The following is a 26,081-nucleotide window of genomic DNA, read 5'->3' as shown; positions in this document are numbered from 1 at the left end:
AATCTACTTTCCACCAAAGGGGTGCGCCCTTTGAAACCCGAATGAGGTCCTGTCCTGCTCTGCTCAAACCTTCTCGTGGTTTGCATCCCACACAGAGCGAGAGGCAAAGTCCTGCAGGATCTGGACGCCCTCAGACTCTTTGGTTTCCTCCTGCTATTCTCCCTTCCACATGCTTTCCAGACACCGCCGCTTCTTTGCTGTGCGTTGAATGCGACTGAACCTTTGTACCCACTGTCCTGCCTGGAATGCTTTCTCGAGACATCCACGTGGCTCCATCCTCACCTCCCGAGCATCTCTGTCCAGATGTTACCTCCCCATATCCCCATTCTCTGCTGTGCGTTCCAGAGCTCTGACCACCCAGGACACGATGTGTTTCATTTCAGTGTTGGGGCCATGTCTGGGATGAAAGCTCCAAGAAGGAAGGCATCCTGTTCTCCAGTGTAGGAGCTCCACAAATGCATGGGGAAGAGATGGAAAACAGATACTGCCTGCCAGCCTTTCTAGTTTCTAAAAGCATTTAGGGCAGGAGAATTGGAGGGCTTTTTGAAGACGGTTTTTTTTTTTTTTTTTTGCGGTACGCGGGCCTCTCACTGTGGTGGCCTCTCCCGTTGCGGAGCACAGGCTCCGGACGCGCAGGCTCAGCGGCCATGGCTCACGGGCCCAGCCGCTCCGCGGCATGTGGGATCTTCCCGGACCGGGGCACGAACCCGCGTCCCCTGCATCGGCAGGCAGACTCTGAACCACTGCACCACCAGGGAAGCCCGGTCCATTACTTTTTAATGGGGCTGTTACATGAGTCTTAATAGGTTTTCTTGGGGGTACCCGGAGGGTCAGAACACAAAAGGTAGCTGGTCTTGCCGAAATGACCTACACGTGTCCAGGCATGTGGGTTTCCAATTGTGGAGAACTGTGCTGACCGCATTAGTCACGAGAAGTGAAAAACCTCATTCTTCTTCGGATTGCAGCTCCGAGTTTCTGCCAGCAGTTAGCACAGGAGAAACACAGGCACAATAGTAAACCATTTAGCAAATCAATCCCGGGGAACTGCAACTTGTCTCCAACGGTAGCTGAGCAAATTTCCTTCCCTCCCTGAGGACCTCCGCTAACAGCGCTGCGGGCTTGCAGTAACAGACCAATAATTTTCGGTTCTGTCACTACCGGGAAACCCAACTCCCACCTCATTTACCTGAAATCCATTCTCAGTGCAAACTGGGGTGCAGGAGCCGAACTTTACTTATCTGTCAATTTGCTTCTAATACAAGATGGGAGATTTTATTCCAAAATGTTCATTTAAAACAAGAAAACAATTCAATTTAAGAAGGCTAGCGTCTCCAGAAGGCCTAGCGCTGTAATTGAGTTATTCCACGGGCTGGGATGGCACATGGGAATACGAGGCATCAACTTCCCGGAGAAATGTCACATTTTTTTGCAACCTAGCCAAGAAAGGAGTTGAGAAATGAGAAACGTACTCTATTTCTCCAAAGTTGTAGTCGCTTTCTGTTTTCAATAGTTCTGCCTCACGGAAGTATAGACAGATGCTGTTGCTGTGAGTCAAGGATGTTTCAAAGGCTAGTCCTGAGGGCACAGCCCACCCACCCCAGCAATATTATGAAGGGAACAGAAGTGGCCAGTGGTCCCTGTGCTGCTTCTTATCCTTAGGACCCTTTCTGTCACCTTCCACACACACCCTGTATGAGAGACATTTCAGGAGCGCTTCGGTACCCGGACCTCCCCTCCTTCCTGAGTCACTGGGAAGAACAGCTGTCCAGACCGCTTGCAGCCAGTTAAACGTGAGTGCAATTGATGTATATCCTTTCTGGGCTGAGGCAGGTAAAAGCCAGTGGGCCGGCTCTCTGCTTTCTCTCTCCCTGGTGGGGCAATGCTGGATGCAGGATGGGGGGAGCTAAATCCCTAAGTCGCTGGATGGAATCGAGCACAGGTCGACCTGCACCAAGCTTTGTGTGAGTGTGACAAATAAATTTTGTGCACCGCTGAAATCCCAGCTCTTGTCTGTTGCAGGAGCTAGCAGGACGTCTGCTGACGCATCCCCCAGAGAAGCCAGGCGTGGCGGCCACCTGAATACAAGCAAGCCCTCCAGTAAACACGCTCACATTCAAGCACGGTGGACCGAACTAACTGGACGACCCCTGCCGGGGGGCACTGGGATTTCAGGGGGAACCGCAGGGAGAGGGAAAGAAATTCTAACTCAGAGGCACAAGGTACCAACGGTGAACTCTTGAGACAACAGCCCTGGGCTCTAAGGGGAGAGAATCGTAGAGGTGGGCTTCCTTGGCTTTTCCCATCAAAATCGTACAGACAGGTTTTATCAAGTGGGAATCTGGGGTTGTGAGCACAGAAATGAACTCTAGATAACGCAAGCCAACAGGGAATTTGTCAGCAGGATCTTGGGTTTCAGAAGGTGGTCAGGCCCGGGAACGGGGCAGCCACCATGGTTGAATCTGGGCAACCAAGGCTGCCCCACGTCTTGTCAAGGGGATGCTAATGAATGAACCCCAACAATTGTTTCGTGTCCTCATATCAGGCCAGTTGAGGGTCAGAGAATCCAGCTGGCGAGTTTAGGGGCTGTGCCCTCCCTGGCGGTGGCAAAGAGGTGGGAGGGAGGGAATCTGACTGGCTGGGAGAATCCTCATCTCTGTGGGCAGTGGCTTGGACACAGTCACACCTAGTATCCCAGGCCTTCTCCAGTGGCAGGACCAGTGGTCCACTCTGAACTTCTGGGCTGCCTCAGGTATAGATCAGTGAAGGCCAGAAAGTTCCTACATCTCAGTGCCCAATTAATGCCATCTCTAGTTGCTGGCACAGAGAACTTATTTTCCTTTTCAACACCGCCTGCCCAAATCTGTTCAAAATCCCCCATGAATCCTACTCGGCCATAATTATGCATTGATGACTGGTCATTGACCACAGAAGTAATGGATGATAGTACCCCCTAGTGGCAGACATTGATAATACACAGCATTGCAGCAAATGGAGAATTTTCACTTGTTACTGATTTTTCTGAACAAACACAAACCACAGCCCATATCCCTGATCCGGGTAGAATGGAATCTACTCCCTTAGTCCTGATGGCTGCTCCAGGGCCCTCCTGAGGTAAAGTATACACACTGTAAAATTTATCTCTAGTCTGATGAATTTCAGTGACTTTATGTAGTTGTGGAACCGTTACCACCATGCTGTTTCAGAACATTTCCATCAGCCTAAGTTCCCCTCGGGCCATTTGCAATTAAGCTGTGCTCCTACATCGGTCCCCAGGCAATCACTGATTGGCCTTCTGTCTCTAAAGTTGTGTCTTTTCTAAAAATTCGCATAATGGACTCCTACAGTGTGTAGTTTTTTTGTACCTGGCTGTTTTCATCTCAGTTGCTTGATGCATCCGGTAGTTTTATTTTTCCTTTTTACTGCAAACAGTGTTCTGTCCTCTGACTATCCCTCAATTTGTTTACTTTTCTCAAGTTGAGGGATATTTGGATTTTCGGTGATGATGGATTGTGTTGTGTCATAATGTTTGCCCACCTGTCTCCATGTGAGCAGGTGTTTTCATTTCTCTAGACCCCTGAGAGTAGCGTCACTGGGTTGTACGGCAAGTGAACCTTTAATGCATTACTAAACTGCTCAACTGTTTTCTAACAATGGTTTACCGTTTTACATTCCCACCACCGATACAGACAGATTTGTTTCCCCATACCCATGCTGACACTTGGTATTATCCGTCTTTTTGATCTTAGCCATCCTAGTGAGCATAAACTGTGCTTTAATTTGCATTTCCCAATGACTAATTCCATCAAGCATTTAAATTCCCCTAACACTTCAGAATTAAATGAATAACTATGGTAAGTCTTGGCTTACAGTCACTGAACCATTGCTCGAGCATCAAATTTAATCTGTATGTTGAAGAGGATTTGGAAGGAATCAGATAGACAGCAAGGAGGCATTTGGGCCCATCACCAACCGAAAAAAAAAAAACTGAAGAAAATGAGAAGGGTAGTTAGAAGCAGCAAACATAACAATAATATGTTTTATGAAGGAATTCCCTGGTGGCCCAGCGGTTAGGACTCCGTGCTCTCACTGCCAAGGGTCTGGGTTCGATCCCTGGTCGGGAGCTAAGATCCCACAAGCCACGCAGCCTATATATATATATATATATATATATATATAATGATAACAACCATTTAAATTCATTATCAACACACATACACATATATATAAAATTAGAAGTATTTCACATTCCCTATTTCAAGTTTCCTTGTAAAATTGGGATTTAAAAAAAATCTGCCTTTTGTCTCTACCAGCAAATACAGTGTCTGAATTATGAGATAAGGGCACCAAATGCAGGCTTCGGATGCTGTCGGCTGGGCACGTGCACTGCAGCTGTCGGCTGGGTGGTTTCTCTCTGCCCTGGGTTAGCCGAGTCCCTCAGCCGAGGTTTCATTACCTCCGCCTTAATCATTAACCAGCGTGTCTGCTGAGGCGTCTGGGAGAATCCAGTAGAATGTGAGGTCCATATCAAAAGGGTACAACCAAACAGCAATAGCCAAGAGGCTCCCTGAACTGCCCCTGGGCTAATCCTTCCGATTAAGGCAGACCTTTTGCAAATTAGGGGAGAAATGTTCCGGGTTCCTCTGCTTTCCCTCAGCTTTGTAGACTTCATTTCGCGAAGCGTAAGCAGTAATCTGGTCCTAAGAATCCCGTGTCCCACGCGGAGTTCCTGACATCTTGAATAAATAAGAGCCTGGGGAGAAAAGAGATCTTGCCTCCTTCTTTCAAGTGATTAAGGGAACGAGAGCTAGTTTGTCGCCTTTGCGGTTTTTCTGGCAAATTCAAGGAAGAAGGCTTCTCTGAGGGTCAGGGAGAGATAATTACAGCCACAAGGATGGAGAGCCTTCAGACAATCGAATGTCAAACGCTGCCCCCTGTTTGTCAAATGCTCGCTGAAACCCTTCCTGGGTCTCTGCCCAGCTGTGCTAGGGGGTGGGATGGACAAGGTAACGGCACAAACCCCTGATTCAAATGCACGGCCTGCCACTCATAAGCTATGTGTCCTTGGCAAACTACTTAACCTTTCTGGGCCTCAGCTTCCTCCTCTTTGAAAAGGCGATAATAATAGTACCATCCTGTCTTAGTTTCCTGTGGTTGCTCTTACAGAGCATCATAAACTTGGTGGCTTTAAACGACAGACATGTATTCTCTCACGGTTCTGGAGGCCGGGAGTCTGAAATCAAGGTGTCGCCAGGGCCGTGCTCCCTCCTAAGGCTCTAGAGAAGCATCCTTCCTGCCTCTTCCGGCTCCTGGTGATGGCCACGCCCCTGGCGTTCCTTGGCTCGGGGCCGCATCCCTCCATCTTTGCCTCCAATTCACATGGCCTTCTTCTGTGTCTCTGTGTCTCCTTTTCCATCTCTTATAAGGACTCTCTGGCTGGATTTAGGGCCACCCTGATCCACCACGATCTCAGCTTGATCCTTACCTTAACCTCATCTGCAAAGACCCCATTTTCGATTAAGGTCACATTCATCGTTACCAGGGGGTAGGACTTGGACATATCCAGCCCAGCACCCATCACACAGGGATACTTGGGAGGACATGTCTGTAATTACTGGTTTATTATTATTATCGAAGGAGACTGTGGTGGGGATCAGTGAGGAAAGTGACAGAAGATGCGCCCTCAAGGGGACGATGGTGCAGACAAAGGCCTGAGGCTGGAACTAGTGGTGTGAAGGGGGACCCAGCACACCAGCTGCACTGGTGCTGAAAAGTGGCTGAAAAAAGGGAGGACCCTGGTGCCAGGACGGACTGGCGGTCCCGGGTGTCATGACTCAAACCCAGACTGTTTGTCTCTAAAGTCTGCGATCCCACCAGGGACTGGTTCGAGCCCCCTGCTTCCCCCAAGCCTTCTGTGTCTCTCTTCATCCCTCCAGCCTTATGACCTCAGAGGGGTGCAGTATTTGAACTTGGAGCTGAGCTGAGCTGCAGCACTTAAAAAAAAACCCGGCTCTTTGGGATATAGTTCACATGCCCTACCATTCACCCATTGAAAGTGGATAAGCCAATGATGTCTAGTAGATTCGTAGAATGGTGCTGCCATTGCCACAATCAATTTTAGACCCTTTCAACACCCTAAAAAGAAACTGTATGTCTAAGCTGTCCAGCCCTGATCCCTCCCAGTCCGGGCAGCCATAAAGTTACTTTCTCACTCTATGGATTTACCTATTCTGACATTTCATAGAAATGAAGTTTTATAACATGTAGTCTTTTGTGGCTGGCTTTTTCACTTAGCGTGATGTTTTCAAGGTTCATCTGTTTTGTAATATGCATCACACTTCATTCCTTTTTATTGCTGAAAGATTGTGGTATTCTTGAGTTGAGAGGTATAATTCCTAAGCAGGAATCATAAACTAAAATAGCCAAGTGCTTCCTAAGTGCCAAGCACTGTGCAAATTACATGCATTATTTCAACTGAGATGCCTACAGAGTTTGGGCAGGCAAAACAAATGGGTGAAACAGATTTGGTAGAAACTACTACGAACCCTAGTTCGTGCTGGTCCAAAGGATTCCACTGGTTACTGCCTGATAAGAATTTGGGCCAGAGACTCCCTGATCTTCTGATGCTTTCAAGACAAGTCAAGATACTGGATTTGTTTGTGTGAAATCTCCCAATTGATATACATGGGCAACAAACAAAACTCATCTTCAGGCTGCATTCAGACACAGGACTTCTTCCAGTTTAGGGTCTCTGCTTATGAAGCAAAAAGATGGTCATAAAATAACTACAGTGGACCACACACACCACTGTTTGTAACCCCAAAATCAATTTGGGAAGAAGAGTAAGCAACTCACCCTGGTTTGCCCAGGCTGTCTCAGTTTTAAAACTGAAAATCCCATATCCTGGGAACCTTCTCAGTTCTGGGCAAACTGGGACGGTTGGTCAGCACACTGGGAGGCCAGTCTATTCCCGTGAGGTGCCCATGTCTGGGATATTGTGGCTGCTCACCCTTGGGAACTACTCTTAGAGTGAAGTTATGGACACAGGAAAAGAAAGAAGTAAATCTCTTCCATTTATTGACACCTCATTTTGAATCAAAGACACCATTCTCTTTGTCCAACTTGCTCATTCATCAGATTTGACCTTTGGCTGTTCTCAAAGACAATATCACCATTATTACCAAGACCATTCTCATCACCACCACCATCACCATCATCACCACCATCACCATCACCACCATCACGCTCACCGTCGCTATCATCGTCATCACCATCACCACCACCATCATCGACAGCTTCGTCATCATTCAGCTCCTCCTCTGCACGCTTCTACCATAGATCTTTTCCAGTATGAAGTGTGAAAATCAAGAAGAGAGACACTGGAGTTAGCTATGGGTTCAAACCCGTTTTGCACCATTCCCAAGCCACGTAACTGCAGGAATATTAGCTACACCACAGGCCTCAGTGCCCTCACCCATGAACTGAAGACAATACAGGCTCCAGACACTGCTGAAGCAGCTGCTCTAAGGATTGCATGAAACAACGAATGTGAAGCACTTAGCACAGTGCCAGCGCTCAGTAAATGTTAACTACTATTATCATGGAAATGAATCTCAATGTGATTCAACAAACTTGGATTTCACAGATTCACCACATCAGGGAAGCTCTAATTTCTGGAAATTTTTGCCTCTGACTCTTGGGTTAGGCTCCCCAGGATGACACAACCACATTTTCAGAGGGATACTGGTGATGTTTGCCTCCAAGGAGGATTCTCCACGAATGACACTGATGAACATAAAACAAGACCAAATATGGGAAAGTCTTTTACAAACTGTAGAGTGCTGAGCAGATGTCAGAGAAGGGGGTTACGACTCACTGTCTAGCCTTTGGCCACTCACAGAACCAAGAAACGCATCCAGTCCAGTTCTTTGCAGAACTGAGGATAAAACAACCCAAATCAGGCCTCCTGCGTGAAACTAGAAGCTTCTGGAGATTTTGCAGATAAAGAGGGCGCTCTCACATTTCCCATGGTGTCAGCCCCCAAATTATGGGTGACATTTTTGTTTGCTGATTCTGAAAGTTCCAGAGTCCCTACCTCGACGCGGAAGCCTGCCGAGAAATCAGGTCGCGGAAAGGCCAACATTCACAGTGCACTTGGCAGTCCTGTTCCAGGAATTTCCACCTGCCCCAAATGTGGGAGCCAACTGGATGTTTGTATCCACAGAGGCTTTATTTTGTTTGCTATGTCTCCCAGAAGCAGGATTGTATGGTAGGAAGGGGGGTACGGGGGTGACACCTTAAAAATGAGTTAGCAAGTGTAATTTGGAAAAGGTTATGGTAAAAAAAAAATGCCTTAGACTATAGCTACAGCCTCTTAGCCAGTCTCTTAGATTCTGGATTGGTTAGAGGGAAAAAGAATGATCACCCACCCTGGGCGAGGGGAATAATGGAGGTGAGATAAGGGGGTTCAGGGAGGGTGGCTTCAGGAGGTGGCTGGACCCACCTTCTGGGGTCCTTAAAATGTATAGTGTGCAACGCGTAGTACTTTTGTCCTAAGTTTGGAGCCTTCCCACAATATGTGGGCAAGGGGCAGCTCCCACTCAGGCCAGGATTTGGGGCAAGGAGGTGGCGTGGCAAGAGTGCGCACCATGTAAATGACGTCCACTTGGTCAGCCATGGCTGCTCAGAAGTTCTCTTTAGATTTGGAAACAGAATCACAAATTACCAAGAGCTCTTAGAAATTTCTGCCGCAGCCCTGAGGGATTATAACTTCACTGCAGGCCGCTTTTAGTTAACGGAGATCAGTTTCGGGGGTTCATATGTAACCTGGTAGCAGGTGGCCCCTCCTACGGAAAACTGGAATGCTCCCAGATGTGTGTTTGGAAGGCAAAGGGAACACTTTCAATAAAATAAATGAATGTGCTGATTTTGACCTTTTTAAACTCCGTGACAACATCCGGATGGAGACAAAGAAAAAAATCTCATTTCATCCGGCCGTTCTTATATTAATTTATAAAGCAAAATACCAAGATTAATTCTCATTCAAATCTGCACCCACCTAAGGTTCTTGAAAATGAAATTCCATTAACAATTCCTTTCATTTTTACTTTCAAGAGCTTTTAGTAGGCAGGGACTTGGGCTTCAGTGATTTCTGCACTTGAGCACAGCAGGGATTCTGTAAGCATTTGGAAAACTGTTTTTTTTTTTCTTCCATTACAGGACACAATGCAGTATCTTAGAAAATTTGTTATTTAGAACCTCTTAATATTATGCAAGCAGGTATCTGAGATAATAGTCACATTCGTAAGTGAATTTTAGGTCTGATGGCAGTGAGTGATGTAAAATTCTTGCTCTGAGTAACTAGACCAGTTCTCCCTTTTTGTGGGTGATATGTACACCCACCCGACCCAGCATTTATCAACAAGAGTGAGGACAGTTTCAGTGGCTATGACTACCAGACAGTAGTCATTGGAAAAGGAATTATATACTGCTCACATACTAGTTTTCTTATAAATCCCCCCTTTTCAAGTCCCCTTTGGAAGGAAAGGAAGTAGAAGGGGCGCCAAGAACCTTGAGCCACAAATGAAAGTCCCTTTAGACTCTGGCACAGGCAAGGCAGAAATCAAAGTCCTTAGTTCGGTGCTAAAGCCTAGAATGAGGGTGAAAGGAAAACTGCCAAAAGAATGAACAACAGATAGCATCTCTTTCCCTGTAACTAAGGAAAGTGGGTTTTACTTGGTTTGCAGATAAGTTCAGGCAGCAGGGCTGCCAAGTACAGTTGCACAGGCTTCGCACTGCACAAGGGCTTGCTTCTGGAGGTGTTCTGCAAAACAGAGGGAAGTCAAGTGTCTTATGCAAGGGCGCCTCTTTCTAATTTGCATGAAGACTCTGCTTGGGCCAGTGGTTTGGACCTTCCCTTAGAACATCATGGATTACAAAGAGGAAGCACATACGTATTTTCACAGCCATCTCTCCTAAAACAGAGAACACTGGTTTCTAAATGCAGCCTCTTTACTTTTCGATTTCATTAATGAAGGGCATGTTGATTCATGTAGCATGTAAGCAGGACCCTTGATTATTTGGTTCAGTCCTTAAACTCAAAATCTAGAACTTTAGCCTGGTATATTGTGCACATCCAATAAATGTTTGCTCAGTGAATGAACCAATAGGGCGTTCTGTACGTGAAGCCACTGCTACAGGTAAATTGACATCTGCCCTTTGCTGTTTTCCCATTGCCTTGAGAATATTAATTATTAATCCCGGATTTTTCTGGAGGGAAGGTCACGTGAAGAGGATTTTAGTTGGAAAGGTAAATAATGAATAAAAATCCGCGTTCATAGTTAACTCACACATTTGTAAAGAACTGTTTGGTCAGGAAGACTAAATCTGGGATCCGACTCTCCCTAAACATCTCTTTTTATTACTAGTAGCCATCTCTCCCAGCCTTCCTCACAAAGTCAGAGGTCCTCAAACATTTTCGTCTTGGGATCCCTTTACAGTCTTAAAAATTACTGAGGGGCCTAAAGAGCTTTTGCCTATATAGGTTGTGCCGATTGATATTTATTGTATTAGAAATTAAAATTGGAAGTTTTGGAAACTCAAGTTTTGGAAACTCTTTGTGGTTCTTTTTGGACCTGGCCTCATTCTGGGGTACACGCACCATGCTAGGCCAATCGTAATCAGTGCGGTTGCCTCAAAAATGGGATGCCCAGATAAGCTAGACTCAGGGTGAGGTCTGAGACTTCTGTTGGAACTCTTGGGGAAAAGGCAGACTTTCTCCTAGGAATGCTAAATTACTTGGATGGAAGCCTGCAGCTACCTTTGGGAAACCCTGCCTGAAAAGGAAGTCTGCAGACGGAAAAGCAGAGCTTAGAAAAAAAGACAAATGGATGGAAATGTTGTTTGAGTGCCTGGATCCAACAGTGCCTGAAGCCCTTGGACAACGGTGATTAATCCTCCTTTTGGATTAAGCCAGTTGAGCTCGTTTCTTGACACCTGCTCCAAAACTATGTTGATAAAACACAAGGAATTCAAAGATCTTCCATCATGCTTTTTCTTTTTACGTTGAACATACCAGATCGCATACAATATGAAAAAAAAATGCAGCCCGATTACTGGACAGTCCCATAGGAACTACAGTGAGGGCTGAACAGATGAGGAATGATGGACAGGCTTGGACTCACAGCAGGGCTGGGGCAGAATCTGGACCTACATTTCCCACTCGGTCACCTTCATTACTATCCCTCTGTATCACCGCTCCACCTAATCAAGGGGCTACTGGCCACATGTGGCTGTTTACATTACAATGAATTACATTTAGGTAAAGTTAAAAGTTAAATTCCTCTGTGGCTCTAGCCAATTTGAAGTGCTCAATGACCCCATGTAGCTGGTGGTACCCGTATGGGACAGTGCAGATATGGAACCTTGCTACAGAAAGTTCCACTGGATAACACTGCCTTCTAAGTTTCTAAACATGTCTTTTTCCTCCTTCTTAGAGTATAACTGAAATTAATAATGTTTAGGAATGTGCAGAAGGTATATACATTATTAGAACTCATTAATTCAGTGGGGATACTTGTTGAACATCTCTAGGTGCTGAGTATCATTCTGGAAGTTGAAGACACAGCCACGAACAAGTCCAAGAACGTGCCCACACGAACATGCCTCGCCAGAGGGGAGGTGGGTCACTGAGAGTCAAAAAACATCACACAGAACATCATGTTGGGTAGAGGTGGATATTGCAAAGGGAAAACCGAGCAGGGAGGAGGGAGCCTTTGATCCGGGAGAGGGGTCCCTGAACCAGCAGTATCACTGTCACCAGGAAATGGCCAGAGATTCAAATCCTTGGGCGCCACCCGCCATCTACAGAGCCAGAATCACTGGGGTGGGGCTGGCGGGGCTGGCAACGCAGCCCCCAGTCACTGGGGTTTTAACAAGCCCCCAGGTGACGTTGACAGTTCAGAAGTTTGAGAATCACCTAAATAGTGCAATCTGTACTCCTTTCTCAGTCCACGACTTGCTTTTAAAGTCTTACGGTTTATGAACAAAAGCTGGACAAAAGACCCTGCGTAGCCCTTGAACTCTCTTCTCATCTGAAAAAAAATGAGTGGATGATGCTGTAAAACAGGTCTAAATACAAAGTCTATTTGTAAAAGGGATTGAAATGGCTCCAGAGAATTCATTACGTCCACACAGACACAACTTCTGTTTTTTCCTCCAAAATATTTCCTTTTTCCTCCTGTGGGACAATTACTGAAAATGAATTGTAAATTCATTCCTAGATGAATGCTCTAACCGGTTTCAAATGCCGACATAATTATGGGGCGGCAGAAGAAAGGCTGACAATGATTGAATGTTAGCCTTGGCACTGCTAACCACACAGAAAACAGTAAGAATCATACATCTTCCTCTCAGCTGGAGAAATTCTGGTAACAAGTATTTTGGAGCAATGTCCTTCTGGCAGGAGCAGTGCCAGGGGCTGGTGATCAAATGATGGAAGAGACAGGAGTCCCTCAGTTTGAGGACAGATACGGTGGGTCATTTATTCATTCATTCAATCCACAGTTCCTTATTAAGCACCTACTGTGTGCGAGGTGTTGTTCTAGATGCTATTGATAGAGCAGTCCCTTCCCTCCTGGAGCTGACATGCCAGTGGGGAAATTCAGACAATGAACACATAAATAAACAGGCGATTTCCTGTCCTGCTATGAAAGAAAATCAAGGCAGTCGGGGCAGAGAGAGTGACTGGGCTGTGAGAAGATGAGGTCACTGAAATCAGTCTGAGAAGATTTCAGCAGGGATCTGTATAACATGGGGAAAATGCAGTATGGAATCTGGAGGAGAGGTTCCAGACACAGGAAGCAGCAAGTGCAAAGGCCCTGGGGCTGGAATGCAGTGGAAGGGGAGGTGAGGAAGATCACGAGGTCAGAGAGCAGCTGTGGGCCAGACATTCAGGGCTGCCTAGGCCCTGGTGAGTCCCACTGTACTTCATTCTTTCTTTCTTCCTTCCTCCCTCCTTCCCTCCCTCCTTCCTTTCTTCCTCTTTCTCTCTCTCTCCATCTTTCCTTCTTTTGCAAGGGGAGTTATCAGAGGAGTGCCATTCTGGAGAAGAGAGACCTGGTCAGGTTCTCAACATGAGGAATGAGCTGTCAGGGGCCAGGATAGCAGCAGGGAGATGATGGTGGCTCGGATGAACCTGTGGCTGTAGGGCAGGGAGATGCCGCAGCCTCTGAGACCTGTTTGTGACAAACACAACACAGACGGGTAGGTGCCACATCAGAGTGTGTGGCAGGCGTTAGGGGAACCGGCAGGGGGGTAGAATTCTGCGCCCACAATGCGTTATTCCTGCTGTAGCATCTCACCGGCCACCTAGAGTCTTTAAGAGGCTGACTGTTATCCTGTCCAGTAGTTTCCAGGCCGTTCTTGACTTCCTTCCCATGGCACTGACCAGGATCCAGCATCCTCTGGATGTGAAGATCTGTCTTCTCGGCTGGTGGGCGGTGGGACTTAGCAGACGGCGGTGCTGCGGGAATGCGTCTGCACCTCAGAACCCGCCGTCTTAGGTGAGAGGCAGCGGGAGGGAACAAAGGCTCCAGACGCACAGCGGACTTTCAAACCGGACATCGCAGGATAATGTCTGGGATGCTGCACACGGGGATAGGGCCTGTTCTTTGCTGTTTCCCCAGCCTGGTGCACAGTCGGCCAGCAGACAATATTTCATGGAAGATGGAACGAATGGACAGTAAAGGACTCTAGGCCGAAATGAAATAGAGACGAAATCCCAGCTGTCACGGAGCCAACCTTCCAGATTTGGGGAGGGCTGGTGGAAGCAGGCAATAAATATGTAAGCAAATAAAAATGTGGGACTTCCCTGGTGGCACAGTGGTTAAGAATCCACCTGCCAATGCAGGGGACATGGGTTCGAGCCCTGGTCCGAGAAGATCCCACATGCCGTGGAGCAACTAAGCCTGTACGCTGCAACTCCTGAGCCTGTGATCTAGAGTCCACGAGCCACAAGTACTGAGCCCCTGTGCCACACCTACTGAAGCCCGTGCGCCTAGAGCCCATGCTCTGCAACAAGAGAAGCCACCACAGTGAGAAGCCTGTGCACGGCAACAAAGACCCAACATAGCCAAACATAAATTAAAAAATTAATTAATTAAAAAAATAAATAAAAACGTAAAAAAGAGAATGTCGGGGAATGATAAAAGAGGAATTTCCTCAGATATGAGGAGACTAAGATATGGTAGCACAACAGCATGGGGTGTCAGGAGACAGCTGTTGATGCTATGGGGGGAGGGGGACCCTCATGGGCTGAGTCTGCAGGAACCAGGCGTGGCGGGGAGACTTGCAGGGGGAGGACTCAGCAAGGACAAGGATGCTGAGCGTGGAGGCGCTGGGCAGCACCTCAAACTGCACCTGGCACACAGTAGGTGCTTAATAAGGAGAGGTTCACTGTGGCATCGCCCTCTCCCCACAAGCTGGGGTGACGGAGGGCTTGGGGTGAGGGTTTAATTCTCTGTAGCCGCAGCTCTTAGTCTTTTTTGTGTCATGGGCATCTCTCACGGGCTGGCGAAGCCTAAGAATCCTTCTCAGAATAAAGTCTTTATAGTTAAAAAGATACACGCACCCCAGTGTTCACTGCAGTGCTATTCACAGTAGCCAAGACATGCAAGCGACCTAAGTGTCCATCGACAGACGCGTGGATAAAGGAGATGTGGTGCGTATATGCAACGGAATACTACTCAGCCACAACAAAGAACGAAATAATGCCGTTTGCAGCAACATGGATGGACCTAGAGATGATCATACTAAGTGAAATGTCAGACAGAGAAAGACAAGTACCATATGATATCACTTACATGTGGAATCTAAAGATATGGTACAAATGAACTTATTTACAAAATAGAAACAGACTCACAGATGTAGAAAACAAACTTATGGTTACCAAAGGGGGAAGAAGGGGGAAGGAATAAATTGGGAGATTTGGATTGACACATACACACAGCTATATATAAAATAGATAACTAATAAGGACCTACTGTATGGCACAGGGAATACTCTACTCAATACTCTGTAATGACCTATATGGGAAAAGAATCTAAAAAAGAGTGGATACATGTATATGTATAACTGATTCACGTTGCTGTACAGCAGAAACTACTACAACATTGTAAATCAACTATACTCCAATAAAAATTAATTTAAAAAAGAATAAAGTCTTTAAATGCATAAAATAAAATACGTAGGCCTGCAAAGGAAGCCAATTGTGCTAAAATACAGGTATCAAGATATAAAGAATATGTGAACTGGAGTAACGCATGCGCTTCTGTGTTAGTGTGCCTCAAAATAAGATCTAGGATTGGGTGTAAAGTGACCATAATTTCCAATTAGTGAAAAGTAGAAATGGTATTTCAGGGTGTCTGGATCGCCAGTAATATGTATGGAAATCTGTGAAACGAGTGCAGTGGTGGCTGCTAATACTTTGGGGGATCTCTGTTCATGATGGGCGGAAATGCCGAGTTTTGGTTAGAGGTTGTTAGTGAACATGGAGGTGGAATTTTTCCCGTTCAAGTTCACAGACCTGCCTGAGGTCTCTGTGATTCCCAAAGGGACTAAAGACCCCTTCAGGCGTGCTGTGGCATTTTTACGTCCTGGTCATCTGTGCCACTTCCCATCCTCTCGCCACTCTCTCCCAGAACTGTTTTTCTGACATTCCAGCGGGAAGGCTGGGGTCATGAGGTGGGTGACCGCATTCTCGCTGGGAACGTGGGGTTTTGGGGTCACTCGGGCCGCGGACAGATTCCCCTGGGGTGTCCCCTCCCCCATCCAAGGTGATTCTGACTACACATGGGTGAACATTTCTACACTAACATCATGTCTTTAGGGGATTTATAAACAACTGATTCAATACCTACTGAACTATACCTACTGAAGTAGCATTTCCTTTTAAATATAATTAGAAGTTTAACATGGAACTACTTAAGGTAAAAGAGCTAGCATTTCCTGAAGGCTTACCAGTGCCAGGCAAGGAATTCTGAGCACATTTAGTTCTCAAAACAGTCCTACGAGTCTGGTAGTATTTCTATTCCCACTCTACAGATGAGGCACAGAGAGGTCAAGCCACTTGTCCAAGGTCACACAGCCATTCAGAGGAAGAGCTAGGACTTACGCCAACATAGTTGGCTCCCAATTCCTATACTGTTCTCCATTAGAGAAAATATTAAGTAAAGGATAAACTCAGTGGTGTCTGGACATTGTAAAAAGTGAGAAGTTGGTGTGCTAAGGGCTGGTAGTTAATTGTGTCACGGTGCATGCGGTTTTCTCTCCTGGGGTCCCCTCTTATAGTACGTGGGCTCCGACTGACATTCAGGGTGAGGAAGAAGACAGCGCTTAGCCTGTGAGTCCCTCCAGCTAATTTTCCTATGTTAGAATCACTTTTTTTCTCCATCTCCATCTCTCATCCCCAGTGAAGTAACATAATCTTTAAAATCAGAGCAGTTTTTACTTTCTACGCAATGTAAGTAAAATAACGGAAAGTATAAACTTGGGAAAGACCTGAGCCATTGCTCATCCGCCCCCCTTCCTTTTACTGATGGGGAAACCCAAGATCACGTAATGATGGTGAAAACATGAATGACAATCATGATCACATCTTCAGAGCATTTTCTTTGTGGCAGGCGGTGGATCAGGTACCATTAATTGGATAACAAATCAGCAACCTTGAAACCACTGCCACCAAGTCAAAACAGCTTCTGATGTGTCATAGATCAGCTTTTTAGACACAAATCTGGGCTGGTTAGTTGGAGAGAGGGACGTTTTTAAATTGAATTCCAAAGTAAATCTCCAGCTGTGGCAAGGAAAACACTTATTCTGCCCATACAGTTATTTTTCGACTGCACAAACATTTTTCAATTGCCGAGAGCATCAAAGCCATCCTTGAAATACTCCTAGAGAATTACAAATGTAAAATCTTCAAGTTGGAGAAGGAGCGTGGAGATCAGGGTGCTTTGGGAAAATCAGAAAACATTATCTTTTCATTGTCCCTTTAAAAATAATATTATTCCACCCCTGTCAAAGGAGATGTCCCTCGATTCTCTGAAATGCCTGTATTTGCCTTTCTCTAACACAGGATATTGCCAACACGCTTCCCCACGGACTTCAAAGCCAAGTTAAGTCATCCATCACTTGTAGATTGACAGGGGGTCCAAGGGCATCTCTGCAATGCCACAGGCCTGCGATGCACGTTCCGTTCCCCAGTCTGGTTCTCTGAATTTAGCAACAACAAAGGATGCAGAGAAGTAACCACGGGATACTGCTGGGTAGAAATATCCGGCCACGGGGTTCAGGTAGCCCAGGGAGATCCCTTAACCTCTCCCCTCACAGACTGAGGACAGTTGCGATGTGTCCTCTGGGAAGGAGAGTCGGAAGCACGTACCCCTCGGTATCCCTCAGCATCCTGGCTGGAAACAGAAGGTCCACTCAAAGGAGTTGAACTGGAGAGTGTGTGATGACAGAGCTGTGGGCAGGATCAAAGGAAATAGCCAGGGATGGTGCAATACCCAGATGCCCATCTCAGCTGGGAGCCTGAGGCAAGCAGCCCAGTTACTGGTACCCAGAGGGAGAAGGACCATGGAAAACAGCCTCTTTGACAGGACAGGAGCTGTACGCAGAGAGGACCATGCCCCTGGTAAACGTGCGGCAAGATGGGGCCGGGGGTGGGACAGGGATGCAGCAAGAGGGGGAGGCATAGGGATGCCCCAGCGTTCCAGAACTGCCGTAACGAAGTACCACAAACTGGGTGGCTTCAAACAACAGCAATGCATTCTCTTGTGATTCTGCAGACCGTAAGTCCAAAATCAAGGTGTCCCTAGGGCCGGGCTCCCTCTGAAGGTGCTAGGGGAGAACCGTCCTCGCCTCTGTTCTAGATTCTGTAGGTTACTGGCAAGTTTTGCTTTCCTTGGCTCGTACGTGCCTCTCTCCAAGCTCTGCGGCCGTCCCCAAACGGCCTTCCTCCCTGTGGTCTCCTCCAGATATCCAAATTGAGCTCTCCTTGTAAGGACGCCAGTCATTGGATGTTGGACCTCATTTTAATTTTTTTCTTTTGGCTTCGCCGCGTGGCATGCGTCTTGTGGGATCGAACCCGGGCCCTCGGCAGTGAGATTGCGGAGTCCTGACCCATGGACTGCCAGGAAACTCCCCTACCGTTTTATTTTTAAATAAACTGCAGGGAGAAACTCTGAGACATGAACAGAACTGGGAACCGGTTACACGCCATCCCCTTGTCCCGCGTTATTCGTCTTCATGGCAGCACCTTATCATGACCTGGTCTTAGCTTAAGGAATAGCTTCCTATTTGCTGTCTGTCTGCCTCCCACCTCCCCCTGCCCCTGAGGGGAAGACCTGTTAGTTTACTGCTGGCTCCTCCTATGGAACGCAATGTGCACCCACAGTGCCTGCACCTCCTAAGAGCTCAGGGTGAGGTTGAGTGGATTCTGCACGTCTTTATTCTTGAAAAGAGACCAGCATCCCCGCACCCCTGCTGCCAACCTGCAGAAACTGTCACATGGAGGTCTCATGTGACACTCTCGTGGGGTCTCAACTAGTGATGTGAATACTTTTCTCTTCTGTCAAAGAAGAACTGAAGCCCAAGCACTAAAGTTGCTGCTTCGTCTCCTAGTCTGTGCTGGCCCCAGGCTGCCCTGGACCAGCCTTCGGTCCTGGAACCAACAGCCAGACCTCTCCCTCTCTTCCACCCCAGCTGATGTGGGCACTTTGAGGGCAGGGGCTGAGGACTGGCGGGGTGGGAGATGCTCGAAGGCCAAGGAGCTGGACCCTGAAGCTTTCCTGCCCCCATGCAAGGAAAGGGTCCTGTCGCTGAGTTAAGTCTGACGGTGGGGTGGGTAAATGATGGCTTTGTGAGGCCGAGTTCTCCGCCCAGGAGAACTTGGCTTGGGGGCGGGCAGTGTGATCCAGGGGGCTCCTGCCTGGAAGGGTCACTCTGCTGGAGAGTTGAGGGCACCGTCCTCTGCTCCCTCCGTCTCATCTACTCACTGGGAGTTGGAAGGTACTGCTGGGTGAGACAGAAGGCCACCGAGAATCACATGGGTGGCGTCATGGCTTTCTTCCTGGATTTAGGAAGGGGTTTGAGAAGGCCTGATTCTAAGGTGAGAACTTCCCCAACGAGGCCCATTTCCTATTTGGGAATCCTCTATGTTACCTTTGGGCAGTTTCCTTTTCTTTAGAATGAGCAACGATTGGGGCAATTAACTGTTTTCAAAGACTGACCCGTTGCCCCACTGGCTGCTGACAGGTAACATAAAGATGTGCCTCTTGTTCAGTTTTTTAAAAAATTTCTCATCTTCTAGTCAAGCTGCCATTTTATTTGCTACTTCCTTTCAATAAAAGTTTCTGTTTTGGTCGCTTCTCAAGGTACTAAAGCTCATTCCAGAAAAAAAAAAAAAAACCTTTGAAAATACAGAAAATAAGAGAAGAGAAATCCCTCCAAATTGCCTCTTTTGTTGTCTACTCGCCAGTATAGTTCCTAACTGTCCACATCACTTTGCAGAGTTGATGTCAAACTGTACATTCGAGGGGAAGCAAAAGGATGACATCACATGAGCTCTTAAATCCGGCCGTCGGAAGTCCTCCTTCTGTTCCGTGCAGTCAGCCACTCTGTGACCTTCCGGATGAAGCCAGTTTGAATTCATTTACAGTTATTTGCACACAAAAGGATTCTGGGTGTGACATAAGTCGTCATTTCACTTTACCTTAAAGCTATTACAAAAACATAATAAGCACAAAAATAATGATACCCTTGCTTCAAAGAAGGCTTTCTTGTAGTCCCTGGAAAAGCACGGCCAGGGGCTTCCCTGGTGGCCCAACGGTTAAGACTCAGGGTTTCCACATAGCAGGGGGCATGGGTTTGATCTCCGATCGGGGAACTACGATCCCACAAGATCCCACATGCCACGTGGCATGGCCAAAAAAAAGAGCGTGGCCAAAATCGTATCTCATATACTTATAATGACTTTACTTTTCACGGTATCTGCAGGACTTACCTTTTTGAAATAGGTAGCGTGGGAACTAGGCACCTATACCCTAGAACTGGTGTCGAGGTCCTGTGACATAGGTCTGCAAACTTTCTCTCTAAAGGGCCAGACAGAAATTATTTCAGGGTTTGTGAGCCAAGGGGCAAAACTGAGCATATTAAGAAGCGACTCATATCACCGTTCAAAATGTAGCTATTTGAAAATGCAAAAACCATTCCTAGCTTGCATGGTGTACCAAAAGAGGCAGCAGATTGAATCTGGCCCATAGGCTGTAGATTGTTGAGGCCTTTCCTAGGACATGAAAAGTCAAGAGAAGTCATTCTCTAACCTCAGAGTATTAGCAGATCCTAATACCTCCTGCGGTGGACATTTGTTGCTGTGTCTGACTAGCATCCATTGCCCCTCTTTCAGTGGAATCAGATTTTCCCATCATGCACCACGCCTACCAGCCCTCCATCAGATCCCAGACATGCTCCAGGGGGAGGTGTTCCCCAGGCCTGGCCATTCAGAGCATCAAGTCCTTTTGGCTTCCGTGATTGGCTTCCCAGGTTAGACGCGTGACCCAAGCCAAGCCAATCAATTCCAATCAGAGCCAGTCCTAGGAGTTTTCTTGGGTGATCGGCAATGGTCTTTCACTCTTTTCCTGCTGGATGTGATGCTGTGACTATGTCAGCATGGCACTGCCAGGGGCCACCTTGGGGACAGAGCCTCCTGTACAGCGACTCTAGCCAAGAGGAGCGCAGAGCTGAGAGGGGGAGAGAAGCCACCTTCCGTGATGATGTCATTTGCACACCTGCATCCTTGGTACTCAACCTGTGCTCTGCTGTCTCTGTCTAGAGGCATCGGCATAACTTAGGAGCCTTAAAAAATACCCAACACAGACCTCCTAAATGAGAACCTGCATCTGAGAAGAATCGTCAGGTGACCTATATTAACATTTGAGAAACACTCTTCTAGACTTTTTAAGTTATATGTGAGCTGGTTACTTCTCATCGTGCTTAAGCCAGTTTGAGTCGGGTTTTCTGTCACATGGAACTCAAAGACTTCTAATTGATGTTATTTCTTAACCTGGTGTCAATGAAGCCTGCTTATTCCAAAGCTGAACAGAAATTATTTTTAGAATATCCATGTCAGGCTCCATGTCTGTGAAGGTAAATTCTGACAAAGACCACTGGAGCTATACTTCAGAACGCTCTTCCAGTGCCTCTGAAACGCCATCCTCTATGTATCTCCATAAGGGGGACTTAGCACTTGTGCACAGGCATGGTCCTGGAGAATATAGTCCCAGGGCTCAACAGACGTGGGTGAGTGACCACAGGATAGAGTTACAGTCTAGCCCCTTATCATCCTCTTCTCTTCTCAGTTCCAGCTGCACGGGGTCTAGCTAGAAGTTGGTAACACGGGTTTGTGTATACTCTATTTGTGTCGTGTTCTACTTGTGTCAATCACATGTTGACTTACTGTGTAGTGAGGCAGAGACTGGGGTAGTCACCCAACTTTTCCTCTGCACCCATGTTTCCCATCCCTCTTGAAATCTGATGGGGCCACAGGACTCCTTCTGCCCAAGGATGTGTGTGAAAGTGTCCTATGTAATTTGCACGCCATTGCTTAGAAGAGCTTGCGGGCCACTCTGACTGCTCCTCTGTCTTTGCCACCAAGAAGGCCACATGTTTCTGATGTTCTAGCTCCAAGATGATGACGTATCCATCAGTCTAGATCCCTGAGGGACTGCCTGGAACAGAGCCCCCTACCATCTAAACGACGTGGCATAAGCAAGAACAACCTAGATGGCATTAGGCACCTAAGATTTGGGGGTTGTTTGTAGCAGCAACATACCATACCCATCTTAATAGACATAGTGACCTAAAGCTTCCTTATAAGAAAGGAACAGAAGTAAAAAGAACTGGAGTAGACTTCAAGAAGAGAAAGTAAGTAAATACTATAAATTTGGCAAATGTCATGAAGCTGCTATGAAAATAGCTGAGGTTGAGACAGGCTGGATTAACGACGACGGCAACTTCCAAAGACCGGGAAGAGGGGAAATTGTGAATGCAAACGTCCCATGAAACAACTGCGGCAAACATCCTGGGAAGGAGACGAGGGACGCCAGGGTACAATCAGACAGCTGAACACACGATCACACGCGCATCCATGATCACACCGGTCTTACCATGGCCAAGGGCACGATGCCAACCAGGTCTTTCTGGCTGATGAAGATCTCAGACACGGCGATGTCCGTGGTCCCCCTCCGCGGGTATTCCACCTGCCAGGTGATGGGCTGACTCCCCGACAGGTTGCTGAAGCTGGTGATTTCAAAGTTCATCTGCACAACCTCACTGAATAAACTGCTGCTTCTGGAAGAGAGCAGAGGAAAACAGCTTTAAGCTGACTTGGTTCGGTGGAAGGACATTCGATCCCTTTGCTCCGTTCTCCTCACGATTATAACTAGAATGTAAGGACAAAGGAAATGCCTTTCAGGCACAGCACCTGGGACTTGGCACCAGCTACAATTTAGGGACCTGGGCGGGTGGGATGGAATAGCGCCCATACGTTAAGAATGTGGCCGAAGAATCTTCAACATTGAGCATCAGTGTATGTGTTGATGGGTCTCTTGGATTGATTCTGACTAGCTCTTCAGACAGTGAGTTAATCCAATTTGCCTCACCCTGGCACCATGGACCTGGATGACCTTGGAACTCAATGGACCCCCTTGAAGTTCAGTGTCTTTTGTGTGGTAGATATGGTAAGCAGCTAAATCAACGTCTTTCAACCCCTTCCTAGCTTATCCTCCTACAGAAGCTGAGAAGCATGAAATGACCTTTCTAGACTCCCTTGAAGCTACCTGCAGGCCTAAAGCCAAGTTTCCACTTGTCAGAGCCACTCTACTGGTACTTAGACGTAGAAGTGGGTTATGAAGCGGCAGTGGGGAAGGAAATTAGGATTTTTCTGACAAGCATCATGGTCCTGGTTCTTCCGGGGCAGCTGTGGTGGTTCTGTCATCCAGGCCCCTGTATTATCATGCCAAGTGATGTTTCCAGTGCAAAGGTCCACTGCAGAGTTGGTCATTTTTCTTGTCTGAATTTCTTCCCTGTCTGCCCTGTCCCTGGCTGTGTAATAAACACATTCAATTCAACAGCTCTCCTAGAGATTCCTGGAATTGTCCAGTATCCCTTAAGGAAAACTCTTCTCTTTAGAAGGGCTAGTTAGCTAAAGGGACTCTGATGTCTGCAACTAAGAAATGTGACCACTACGCTGTATTTGAAGTGGGCCCAGATATATGTATTTTTTAGCAAGCTTGCCCCAGCAATTCTGATGCTTGGGGAATGACCGACAGTCCAAACATCTCATGTTTCGGATGACAAAACGAAAGCCCAGGAAGGGGAAACTGCTCGTTCTCAACCACACAGCTTGTTAGTGGCAGAAGCAAGCTGAATGTAGCCTCTCCCAACTCCCAGCCCTGTGCTCTCGACGGCATTCTCCTCTAATTTAGCTGGGGGTCAAGTATGAAATTACAAGACACCAAGCAAGTTTCCTTAGAACAGAGATGGGCAAACTGTGGTCTGTCAGCCAAATGCAGCCTGCTACCTGTTTTATGTAAACAGTCTCATTGGGACACAGCCCTGCCTGCTTGTTTATGTTTTTTCTCTGGCTGTTTTCGTGTTACATACAAGAATATGGTTGAATAATTACGTCAGGTAATGTAACACCTGCAAAGCCTGAAGTATTCACTAACTGGACCTTTACTGAAAAAGTTGGCCAGCCCTTGTTTTTAGGAGGTCAGAGAAGGGAAAATGGGAGAAGCTTTCTGGAACTACTGAATCAAGAGAATCAACATTGGTGGAGGCAACAAGGAAGGGCATCCCAGGCATACAGCTGGGTTTGTAAGGTGGGCCAGGGAGGATCTTGAGGCCAGGCTGAGGGGCCCCCAATGCCCTTTGCCTGTAGGCTAAATATTAAGTAAGTGGCGGATCAACAGTTAGCACTCTCTCGGCTGGCAGCTTCTGGGAAGGCCACCTGATGTCAGGTGAATTGAGGGGGATTTTCCACAGCACATCAAGAAAGAAACACCAGAGATGTTAACCCTGCATCCCAAGCATGTGCCGGTACCACTGTGAAGAGTCACGGAGAAACTCTTCCCTTTGCTGCGGGGATGATCAGTTAAAGATGCACCCACTCAATCTTCAGGTCTTGCCCAGTAACCAGAACGCTAATTTCTCACTCTGTTACCCTCAGGCCCGTTCAGAGGGCTGGGGCGGGACGTAACAGCAAGGTCGCTGCACCAGCCAAAGCACCGGCACTCATGAATCTTCCTTCCGGTACTCCGGGCTGGACGTGGAGCCCGGAGGAGAGCGATTTATGAGCTGCTGCATATCCCTCTGGGAGGGAAAACGATTTCAGCGTCTGGAACCTCAAGCCATGGGCTGTGCAAGATCAAGAGTGAATTATTTGTCTTGGAAAATGAGGGAGACGTGTCTGGAATCTGGAGTGTTTCCAAACTAAGCCTTCTTGGCCCAGCAGCTAAGGCCTAGAGGGATCAGGGTCTGCTTAACTCAGCTTCCGGACATCCCTCCTGCATGCTCTGGCCAGCCTCTCCCTGCACTCGGCTAATGACTTCCCTCATTTCAGGGGATTTAATCTTGCCCTCTCAGGACTAACACCCTCCCTTGGTACCTCCTTATTTGCAGCAGAGCTGGCTACTTGGCTGTGCTCGCTGGAGATGTAGCTGTTGCTTATCTGACCCTCTTCAACAAAGAATTCCCTTTCCTTAGTACTGCACGTGGCAAAAATCCAGTTATCCAAAGATCCCGTCGTGGCCCCTAAAGGATGCCTACACGGAGAATAATGCTAGAGGTTTTATAATGTGCCTTCGACCTACACCCTTCTTTAAGGTGGAAGACTCCTGCCCTAAAGACAATGCAGTGTGGTGATTTCCAAACTGTGGTCCATGGGACCCCTAGTGTACCCGGGGGGTGTGACAGTGCTGGCTTTGGGGCTGGAACTGGTCCTTGATACAGCCCTTTCCTCCATCTCACTCCTGCTGCGGCAAAAGCAGATCCAGTGTTACATGTTGGGAATATTGGGCATCCAAGAAGTATTTCATTAAAGAATGAAAAAGAAAGGAAGTGGTAAAGGGCAGGAGGGAGGTTAGTGGGTAGAAGCAAGAAGAGGACCCGTGACTCTTTCAAGGGAACACAGCCAGTGTCATGACTCATTCGCTGTCACCTTCCAAGCAGACCTCCTGAGCTCACGTCCTGGCATCACCCGTTACCGGCTGGGTTACTTTGGGCAGCTCTGCTCTTTTTTCCCTAGTTGCCAAGTGGGAACTCAACTCCCTCCCATTTCATGGAGTTGATACGAGGATTAAATAAATGATCACGTATGTCTCAGGCGCTTAGAACAGAACTTGGCACGACCAAAGGTTAATAAATGTGAGCTCTTCCTGTTCTTAGCGGGACTTGACACTATGTTCATCCTCTGTGACTTCAGATTTGGTCAAAAGCCACCTTTTAAACGTGCCCCTTTAGGGCTGGTCCAGGAGCTCCCGGAGAACAAGCCAGAGTATAGATGCCAGTTCCCTGCTGTTCATCATGAACTGGGATCTGTTCAGATTTGTATACAGTGCATTTACTTGGTAGCTGTTCCTGTCAGACACAATACCATGGTATGATACATTATGCTAGCAGATGGGGACCAAGAAAAGAAGAAACCTGTCTGCAATTCTGTCTGTGGCCAGTGCTTTTCTACTCTCTCTGAGCCAACTGAAATCTTTGTTAAGCCTTTGCCTTGAAGGGACCAAGAACCCTCCATGCCAGCCTATATGGGGCTTATGATATCTTTGGAGTAATAAATAGAGGAATTTAAACACTTGAGTGACTCCAGAGAGAGCCCAAGAACCACTACTTGCTAAATCAATAGTGTAGATTTATTGCAGTAACTCTCAAAAGAAATGTTCAAAATTGGCTTAAAAAAAGCTCTTACCCAAAAGCAAATAAATTCCCCCAATAGTCACAATAAAGTTTGGACTCTGAAAACC

At 47.1% G+C, this 26,081-nt stretch overlaps 1 protein-coding gene across 1 annotated transcript in view; it reads right to left on the bottom strand.

Annotated features, from left to right (window-relative positions):
• Window positions 1-26,081, bottom strand: part of TMEM132C (transmembrane protein 132C) — a 368,961-nt gene that overhangs the window by 48,598 nt on the left and 294,282 nt on the right. The window contains exon 4 of the mRNA XM_029219888.1: window positions 22,218-22,401. Coding sequence (XP_029075721.1) covers window positions 22,218-22,401 — 184 coding nt within the window. The remainder of the gene's footprint in view (window positions 1-22,217; window positions 22,402-26,081) is intronic.

This window comes from Monodon monoceros, unplaced genomic scaffold (genome assembly GCF_005190385.1).
Source record: "Monodon monoceros isolate NGI ecotype Baffin Bay Population unplaced genomic scaffold, NGI_Narwhal_1 Super_Scaffold_1, whole genome shotgun sequence".
NCBI classification, from domain to species: Eukaryota; Metazoa; Chordata; class Mammalia; order Artiodactyla; family Monodontidae; genus Monodon; species Monodon monoceros.
Note: the sequence above shows the minus strand (reverse complement) of the source record. Positions and strands in the feature narration are given on the sequence as shown.